At 36.5% G+C, this 10,081-nt stretch overlaps 1 protein-coding gene across 3 annotated transcripts; it reads right to left on the bottom strand.

Moving 5' to 3' along the window:
• Nucleotides 1–1,035: 1,035 nt before the first annotated feature.
• On the bottom strand, nucleotides 1,036–9,346 carry LOC110109957 (uncharacterized protein At1g51745-like). Of its 3 annotated transcripts, none has more exons than XM_020841196.2 (4): nucleotides 9,212–9,346; nucleotides 8,895–9,117; nucleotides 4,675–5,726; nucleotides 1,036–2,946 (listed from the first exon to the last, which is right to left on the bottom strand). In XM_020841196.2, exons 2-4 carry the CDS (start codon nucleotides 9,080–9,082, stop codon nucleotides 1,652–1,654), a joined length of 2,535 nt encoding a protein of 844 aa, XP_020696855.1. In that variant the 5' UTR covers nucleotides 9,083–9,117; nucleotides 9,212–9,346; the 3' UTR covers nucleotides 1,036–1,651. The 3 variants fall into 3 exon arrangements, with proteins under 3 accessions (XP_020696855.1, XP_020696856.1, XP_020696857.1); XM_020841197.2 differs by having other exon boundaries at nucleotides 4,675–4,788; nucleotides 4,861–5,726; nucleotides 8,895–9,340; XM_020841198.2 differs by lacking the exon at nucleotides 9,212–9,346 and having other exon boundaries at nucleotides 8,826–8,977.
• Between the last annotated feature and the right edge of the window lie 735 nt (nucleotides 9,347–10,081).

The raw sequence follows: 10,081 nt of genomic DNA, 5'->3' as shown, positions 1-10,081 counted from the left end.
GTTTACTCGGTTGGAGATGCCCTTACTCTCGATGCGCTCCCGATTGCAGCTGTAGCTCTCGATGGGCTAAAAGACCTCTTTCACTCGGCTCAACGACCTCTCTCTCATGCAGGAGACTCTCGATCAGCTCTCACTCACACTCTCACGAAGAAGATGAAGAAGATGACTCACTTTCTCTCCTAAAGTTCTTGCAACCCTAACCTCAATATATATTAATATGATAAGACAACATTATAAATTATCTTTTTACACAACTTTATTGAGGCATCAAAGTCTCAAGGTGTTAAATCTCATAATAAAGGACATAAGCCTCATTGATAACATTGAAGTTTAAGGTTTCATTTGATACAAATTCCTTATTATTTTTTAAAAAATAATAAAAAAATTGTCCCAAATAAAACTCAAGCCTTAACCATTTATTGAGCACGGACATGCATCTCAAGTCATATGCCTCGAATGCATTTTTATATCAAGAGTTGGATTATATTCAACCATGATGATGAATGTTACAATTAAGGCTTCGTTTGGGACAGCTTCCTTGATGTTTCTTAAAGCAACTTTTTAGTACAAAAATTAAAATTTATATATTAAAAAAATGCTTAAAAAAGCAGCGATAAAGTCATATCAAACGAAACCTAAGACTTCCTTTACGACGGCTTTTTTATTGCTTCTTAAACGTCTTTCTAGTTTAAAAATTAAAAATTTTATAATCGAAATTTGTTTTAGAAAGCAGTAAAAAAATCATCTCAAATGAAACCTAAAAATTCAAACCAAGTTTCAAAGTAGATTGCACGCTCTCCCTTCAGAATTAATTTTAAACATTAATTTTATACAAACACTGAGCATCTTCAAGGGATAATAACTGTAACCAGGACAACAGAATTGAAGGCATCCTTTTTTTTTATTTTTTGAAGGCATCCTTGGATAGTACAGTCAACTAGGCCACAAAATTTACACACAAGAAATTTATTTCATCTTACGTTGAAGTAAAGATAAAATACTGCCACATAATGCTGAAATACACAATTCCAACTATTGCTAAAAAATAAATAGAGAAATCATTAACTTCCGTATATGTTTGTGGTCTCACATAAAGCTCCTTTACATGACCCGAAACTCATCCGTATAACATGTTGAACACTTGAACCAACATAAAATGCAAGTCAGTACTTTACAGGATTCAGCCCACCCTGAGCTGAAAGATAAATATCGGACAGAAGAAACCCCCCATTCTCAGGAACGGAAAATTATTAAGTCCGGTCACCTGACAGAGAGATACATCCGGATTTTTCTCTGTCTACAGTAAAAGTGCAGTCAAAGCACAGCTGCAACAGTAATTGCACTTTGACTGCGCTTTACTGTAGATAGAGAGAAATCCGAATGTATTCCTATGTCATGTTACCGGACCTAATAATTTGCCCTCAGAAACATAACGAGCCAGAGACGGTCCACATTAAAAGCTCAACTAAACCAGGCCTCCACTATCTTCTCAATTAACAATGGAGTATCTACAGAATCTGTTAATCGTGATTCTGAGAAGGCACATCCTCCATGACTAAGAAGATGAAGGTTCTTCTGCGCCATTAAAAAAACTTATAGCTCCATCCAGTAGAGCACATGAAGCAAGAGACCAAAGACATATGGAACAATACTATGGGCTTCGAGTTCCTGGACTGCTTATTCTTACACGGTGAGCTACAGCTGATAATGGTCTACCAACAGCTTCTAGAATCCGACTGAACGCAACTTTCACAGGAACGCACGTTACAAGAGGTACTGACTCTTCTGGTTTAATCAAACCTCTCAGGAGATCATTGGAAATGTCAAGTTTATGACCATCAGTTGCAAGAGAAGATAGTGTTCTTGTCTTCTTACTAGACAAGCTTATCCTCTTTGCATTCTTCTTTTGGAATTTCCTTAAACCTGATTGATGAACAAGAGAAACTCTCTTCTTACACGGCCTCACCTGATGTTTTAAGTAGTGATAGTATGCTTCTTTATGTAATGGGGGTTTGCTTTCACGCCCTGGAGATTGGAACAGGTCAGCTTCGTCTTCCTCCAAGGCCGCCATCAAAGGAATAGAACGAGGAACTCTCTGCATTGCAGTTCTTCGTGCCGTCCGCCACATTGCTTGCGGAGCTGTGCTTTCGTCCATAACAGCTTCGTGTACTGAAACGAGGTGACTGAGAGAGCCATCTTCCAGTATTTCAATCTGTATGGGATGCCCTATTATTGCCTTGCCATTAAGTCTGCTCATTAGTGAAACCAGAGGAACATGCTCACCTTGATAGCTAGTTTGAACCTTCAAATCCACATCTACCAATAGGGGCTCCATTTCCATACCAGTATGAGGAGCATAAACCCGATCAAATAGTTCTGCTGGTTCCTCCCAGAATGGGTTGCAAGTCAAATCTGAAGGCTCCCAGACAGATGGGTTTAGACCGTGGGAATCCTCATCAGAATCATTGAGGCTGCCAGATTGCACAGAAATTCTCATATTACTATATTCAGTCAACTGGTTCTGATCCAAATCTTTATCAATCAAATCATTCTCATCATAAGCATATTCAAGCTCTTCCTTTATAGGGTAAAAGCCCCGACCTGGAATTATTTGGCTGGCTGTTTCTGTTCTACCAAACTTCAAAGTACCTTTGCTCTCATATGTTGAATTAATGGACCCATTGCATTTCTCTAAATCAAGACAGCATGGCTTTACATCACCTGAATCCAAGAGCCTCTTTCCTACATTTCTAATGTTTCGTTTACCCTTCATACGCCACTTGGAAACTCCAGCCTCAGGAGAAGCAGTTTTAGCCTGCTCATGTAGCTGGGAGATAAATCCAGAGAGAGGAACGTCCTCCTGGATCATGCTCCTGAACCCTCCTGAAACTTGAAATTCAGGAGGATCACAATCTTTTGAACCCGGTAACAGTATATCAGTTGTATCTGCAAATTAAACAGTAAAATGAATGTTAATGAACAGAATAGCAACTCAAAAAAAGAAAATAAAAGAAGCTGATTGGAGCAAAATAGAGATCGTTAAAAAATAAAATCAGTAGATGAAAAAATATCCAGGACTAAACACAGATTCAGTGGTTAAATTTGCAAAGAGGAATTGCAGAATACAATGAAAATACAAGAAGATAAATTTTTAAAGATATATCGTATTGTAAATATGCAATTTTAAAACTAAAACTAATTTTACAAATCACAAACATAAGAATGATTCCTTGCCGATTGCACTTATGCAAACTTCACTAATAAGTCCTCAATTTCTTTCAATAACTTCTGCATCTACATTCAAATCAATCAAATCTCGCTATATCTAGGAAGTAAAATGGTCACCCCTGAAAATTAAGAAGTTTTAACATATTACTTGAAGCCTACTGAACTATCCTGAAAGATTTCTCATGTATTTGAATTTTATTTTTAAACAATTCAAAGCCTAGCGAAAAAAAAATTATGACCCAGTTCTTGGAGAATGTTGTAACTCCAAGATGATGAATTTGAGTTACATATCTTGTGATTTATCGTTCACCATTTTGAGAAAAAAAAAATCAAAACCTTGATGTCTACAGCCAACTTCATCACTGGCACTATACTGCCTGAAGAAAGAAAAAGTAACAGATTCACATCAAAGGAAGGTGCTAACTCTCGACTTCTTTATTAGCAAGGGGTAGGGATGGGGATTGATTACTTGCAAATTTTATCCAAGAAGAAAAAAAAGGAAATAATTATATCCAAATTATTTCAGCCATCCATTTTATGGATCCACCATCAACTACCTCCCAATTTTATTCAACTTGCAAATTTATCTTTCCCCACAAAAAAATCATTAATAGATATAAACATCATACTATCATATTATATCTTCTAGACTACAGAACCCTACATCAACAACTTTGTCATACTGAGATCAGCTTCAGAAAAGAAAATCTTCATGAAAGTTTCTACTTCCAAGAATCTCATTTCATCCTACTTTTAAAAATACCGCCTTTTCGTAAGTTTGATCCTTTTAAGCACCTAAAGCCATCCAAATTTATTAGCAATCACTTAATATGACAACATTAATTTTGAAGCAAAGTTTCTTGGGGTGGATGTTTGAAGCAGAAAATAAAAGAATAAAGAGAAGTGTCAAACTATTTCTATCACCCCAGAAAAAGCTCGCCGCTGCTCACATCATAAAGTATTTGCGACACTTCTAGAAGCGTACTAGAAAAGCCAATAAGACTTAAATTCAACACAAACATAAGAGAACATCTGTAATATATTCCGGCAAACTTAAAAACAAAGTTACTCTACAACAAAATTACAGACGGACCTAAAACTGAAAGCCGAACGCTTTTTAAAAAGTTTTATGCTAATCTGTAGAGAAGTCAAAAGAAGGTTACCCAATTTGTTTCATAAAAAGTGCAATCTGGATATTAATGTACATAACTTTGTTTTCCTATTAAATGGCACGACCAATAAGCAATAACTTCATGCTCAATTAAACTATAAGAGTAATTCCATTTTACTAGATAAGTGGAATAGAAAATATAAGGAAGCAAACGATTGCTTTTGATTTGCAAATCAGGGAAATGATAAGATCAGGGTGCGCGCAACTGATAAGATCCGTGCCAGCTAAAGCAAAACAGAAGCCAGGTTACAATGTGTTAAAAAAAAAACTGATACCTATCAACATATCCGTTTCTTCTACCATATCTGGTTCCAGAAGGTCACCTTCACAACAATCAGAGTCATTCACTTCAATTAAACAAGAAGAGGTACATACTTCACCCATGTTTCCTGAATAATTGATGTCATTGCACATTTCAAATTGATCTGTTGATGCTAGCATATGTTCAGAAGTATACCCACCATGCTCAGGATGGTCATCCAAATCAGAAGGTAAATAAACACATCTGCTCCGTTTCGCCCGCCAAGTAGAAGCCATTTTATCCATTTCTTCTGTCTTTGAAGTTCCAGTAGCACTACAACAAGGCTGAAAAGAGAGCGGAGGTAATTCTGCACTGCTTTGCAAAACTTGAACAAGAGGCCGACGCCGATCACGCTTTCTAACAAGAAATTCATCAATGACAGTGCCATATGATCTCTTCCTTTTGACTGACACATCATTTCGGCTAGTGCTAGCTTGATCTGCTCCCTCCATACTATACCCAGAACTGGGAAGGGAATCCACATGATTATCAATAGATTTGCAAGAATTCTCCCAACTGCTGGATAGAGATGGTTTTCTCTTAGATTGTGCCGTTCTAAGTCCAAAATCTTGTAAACCTCTCATCCGAGGAATGGCTTCAGCATTATCATGTTCTACACTGAAATGCTGGTTACCTCTTCCCTCATGCAAATACGAGGGATCATCAATATCACCTCCTTCATGTGAAAAAACTACCTTTTTAAGAAAACTTCCACACTTGTAAGAGGATATTTTTCCACGTGCAACAGGCTCATCATGTTTTACATGGATTTCTGGAGAAGAAAAAGTAATTGGCTCTCTTTTATAAGTTCCAATGGCTTTATTGCTAATGCCATTTAGAGAAGTCCCTAATTTTTGCTTTTTCTCAAGCTCAAGGGCATGAAGAATAGCATCTTCTCTACGTGCATATTTCTCCCTTTTTTTAATGGGAATGCTTTGGGAAGATTCAGCCCTCTCAATACAAGCATCAAACTCTCCACATCGAAATGCCTTCACCCGTTTAGATTTTTCCAGGTTGTACCAATCCCTGAAATAAGCAAGAACTAAGTTCGGAATCAGATTGAAAATTAAAAAGTTTATCCCTAGTTAGCATGCTCTGCCAATTCGCCAAGTAACAGAGCTAAAAAAAATTGGGAGGCATGTTTAAAAGCACAGTATATGTTTGGAACATACGTGAATAAATGTAATCACAAAAAATGGCTAAAGCATATTTACGACCTGAATCCTAACCAAAGTGCCAAAAATGAAAGCTTAAGTTGGCCAGAAGTACATTTCAAAACATCAATTTACAGATTATAAGTGATGTGATGCCCATTTATTTTGACATGCTCTTTCAAACAGGGATGTGAAGCATCAACCAAGTTTTCAGTATGGATGATATTAAGAACTGCAAGAATTATGTGACTGCTTGAGAAAAGGGAAAATGATATCAATTAAGGATAAAATACATTAAGCAACTAAAATATATCCAGCAAAGTTCATAACAAAAATAAGAAGATTATAATTTGGGATCAAATCCAATTTTCTTCAAAGATTCATACATTTCATAAACATCCTATTAGTATTGCACACCATTGATGGAGATATGGAAGTCTATACTGTTATAAAGCATTGATGTTTCCTGTTCTATTCAATAATAGTCTGAAACAAATGAAAGATAATCCAAATGTGAAACTAGATCACATATTTGACGTGGAACATATGAAGATAAGCCGCCAAGCTACAGATCCTGAAGTTGCTCTTGATCTTAGAGTTTTGGAAGGATGTTGTTGAATCCAGAGAGGAAGTGCAGGCTTGGCTCATTAAGCGAAGGACCTTGTTAATATATTATCAAACCGAATAATACTGGAGCAGGGAGGGGGGCATGCTTGCATGCAATGATAACATTAGTGTTAAAGTCTTTATTTAGTTCATAGGTTGCCAACTGTCCTCTTTAAGCAGGCATTTGATGCTTGCCGAGGCATCGAGAGGATTGCAGATCTTATAAGATAAGAAAGCAGATGAAGGCACAAGGTTAAATTGTGCTACTGCTACTATTTGGATTTATCCCCTTTCTTTAATTCCTCTAGGACAGTTTATCCATCAGTCTTTGTCTGATTTCAATTTTGAACCGATCCATTTTAATTTCTCTTGGGAGAAGGTGTATTACGCTTGGGTGGTGGCAACAATTGTGTTTCTATTTATCCTTGTGAGTTGTGGCTAACCTTCACTCCTCCAGGGACTTCTAGTCTATTCCAGTTTTTGACTTGTGTTTGCCTCATCTAAGACTATTTTTAGATGGGAATTTTAAATTTTGGTTTTATTCTTCCTAAACTATTAACCTTGAGTCATGTGAAGTCTATAAATAGTTAACTTATGGCATGCGAGATTTAGTTTTTAATTCAATAAATATCATATTTAGATTTTCAATCAGATATGTAATTCTTTTCTAGTCTGGCATAGGTGCAACTACTTAATAATGGAGGAAGTAATCACAATGTTCTGATGTGAGGCCTGAATTCTTCTTACTTTGGTGATGCCTTCATTTATCAATTTTTTTTTCTTAATAATTTGTTACCGAAGTTCTTGATTTTGTTCGAATTTGATACAACTGCAATTCTAATTGCAGTAAAAAACTGCAATTATTCATTGGATTCTGCAAGGCTCTAATTTCTTATTAAATCATTGCATTATCATTATCAATTGAATGCAATGAATTTATTTATTTGCATGCATTTTGGGATCTAAAGTAGTTGTCAATACCATATATTTGCATCTACGAAGCTAGTTGGCTTATAATATGCAAGTGGTCCTTTACAAATAAATTTGCCCAACCAAAATTGGCCTATGAATTTGGCCCCAAGATCAATAAAAGATTGGCTCGCATTTGGTTTGAACCGAGCTTGAATCAAATCAACAAGCCAATCCCAACTCGAATCAAAGATGAATTTAGATTGGCTTGGAATGAATGAAGTTAGTTCAAAATTTGATCAAAATGTTATGCATGTATGTATGAATGCATCTACACATTTACTGCAGTTATGTTTATATCCATCCATATATGCAGTCCTATCTACATGGTAAGAATCTAAATTTATAGATGCATGAAACTATGCTAAAATAAGAATTTGCTTTAGAAGAATAAAAATGGATAAAAAACATATAATTTTTCATTCTTAAGCTAAGGTTGTATCAACTCATGCTCAAATCATCAGCGGCACTTAAAAGTTATAATACTAATAATTATTAAGAAAGTAGCAAATGAAACAATGCTAGGGATTCCCATTTTTTAATGCAATAACAACAATAAACTAAAGAAATTTTCAGTATTATGTCATTGAAATAGTGAAACACAACGTGACGAAGTGCTAATGGCAATATTTACTATAAATATACAAATGTAACTATCCATGGCAATATTTGCTCAAAAGTCAAAATAAGTCCAGATTGATGAAGTCAAACAAGATGACCTAACTCATGAATAAATAAAAACCTTTCAATAAATTTATTGGCAATCAAGATTAATGAACTAAGATGATGAAAGGCAGGTAGGAATAATAATCAGTAAAAGTTGGACACATAACTTCCAGTAGAATTACAGTTTATAGTCAAATGCATTAGTTCGATACTACATTCTTTTTAGTAAACAAAAAACTTTTAACTGCTTAAAAGGAAATTCACCATAGGCCTTTGACAAATAACAAGTACTTCACAACGTAGTCCTGCTACAGGGTTTGCACTGTGAAAACTTCCCATGATTATCAGCAAACAAAATGCAAGAGTGCCACAAACTTCTCATGCATCTCATAAATAATCAGAGCATATTGGTTCGAGTTTGGATCTGCTTTCAAAAGCAGCCAACAGATTGCAACGACAAAATTTCTGCACATCGACATGAGAATTAAAGCATTCCTGTGAAGCATGCAAGACTGATGCATAAATGAAAAATCCTAATGCCTTAGAAGCACCGCAGCCTCGTAGACCGTCTCCATTCCAACAATATTCATTTGAACGAAATGATGAACAAAACATACTGGCTGAGCTAAGCAAATCACTAAACAGTTAAAAGACAACATTGAAAACTTTTCTGTTTCTAAACAGAAGAGATACAATAATTGTTAAGAGAAACTTGCTCATCAAAAAACACCTATGTGCGTTCATCGATCGAAGTGAAAGAGTCCAATATGTAAAAGTGCAGAGGTGAGAGCAAGCTCACACGCTGGCATCTTCTCTCCCGAGTAGCTTAACCGGCGTTCCGGATCTCGGTGACATCAGGTGAGATTCCGACAACTCGTCTAGCCCGAGAATACGCCCAGGCCACCAGGACCCGTTCCTCCGGCGAACCCAGACGATGTTGCCCACGCTGCAGTCGAGGCCGATCCCGCCGCCGTCGGAGGCCTCCATTTGCACTTCGCGACTGAGCGGAGAGCGAAAAAAACCTAGAAAACCAGCTCTCGTCACTGGATTTCACCCGCCGGAAAAGTTTACTGGTTCGCCGGAGTTTATCCAAACGGAACGGATCTGATCGGGTACCTTACTGCGTCCTAGGGTTTCCATTCACACCAAGACAACTTCATCGCCTTCGAGCTGCCTACATGTGAAACTCATGAAAACGCTGCCGCCGTTTCTCCGCACTTTGTGGGTCTCAGGTCTCGATGCCGATCAAAAAAAAATCAACTGTTTTGATTTGGCTTTATTTGAGATTGTATTTTTATTGCTTTACTTTTGCCGCCACAATTTATGTTTTGCCATTATTTATGTTTACTTTAAAAAAAAATGTACTAAAAAATAGCTTTTTACAAGTTTAAAAGTTACTTTCTCTAAAACATTTTTACAAAGCAGTAAAAAATCATCCCAAACAAAGGCTTGGTAAGAAGAATTTGCCCAAATTCACCACATTTGCATTTCTGTATTAATGTTATTGTGTGCTAAAACAATCATGACGGTAGAATTATGTAGATTTAGCTTCATAGATTTACACTAAAATCAAACACATAGATAAGAGAGAGGTGCAAGTCATAAGAGACAGAGTTTTTACGTGGAAAACCCTTAAAAGGGAAAATCATTGGGCTTGGCTTAGTTAAAATGATTCTACTAGTGTGTTGTGATGGATTACAATTGATGTCCTTCTTCGTTGGAAGGCCTTGGTTTAATGTAGCAAATATACATCATATAAGACACATTACATGGTGGAGTTAGAAGAATCCAATGACATGAAAGTTATTTACAAAAGAATGTTGGCCTATTTATTTAGTCGGTAGAATCGTAGTCAGGCGATAGAGGGCGGAGGGAACATAGTTTTGTGATTGAGGTTGGAAACACTATAGTCGGGTGACTGTGGTCGAAGAGATCATTGTTGGGTGATTGAGGTTGTATAGTCCATAGTCAGCGGGTGATAAAGGA

Source organism: Dendrobium catenatum, unplaced genomic scaffold (genome assembly GCF_001605985.2).
Source record: "Dendrobium catenatum unplaced genomic scaffold, ASM160598v2 original_scaffold_208658, whole genome shotgun sequence".
Taxonomy (NCBI): Eukaryota; Viridiplantae; Streptophyta; class Magnoliopsida; order Asparagales; family Orchidaceae; genus Dendrobium; species Dendrobium catenatum.
This window is presented reverse-complemented; position numbering and strand designations above follow the sequence as displayed.

Excerpts from the sequence above, each read along its gene's own strand:
- LOC110109957 (XM_020841196.2), bottom strand. The coding sequence starts at position 9,082 with ATGGAGGCCTCCGACGGCGGCGGGATCGGCCTCGACTGCAGCGTGGGC. Across the intron at positions 5,727-8,894 it reads GGGAGAGAAGATGCCAGCGT|GGATTGGTACAACCTGGAAA; the intron begins GTGAGCTTGCTC and ends TGCTTATTTCAG. Across the intron at positions 2,947-4,674 it reads AGAAACGGATATGTTGATAG|ATACAACTGATATACTGTTA; the intron begins GTATCAGTTTTT and ends TTTAATTTGCAG.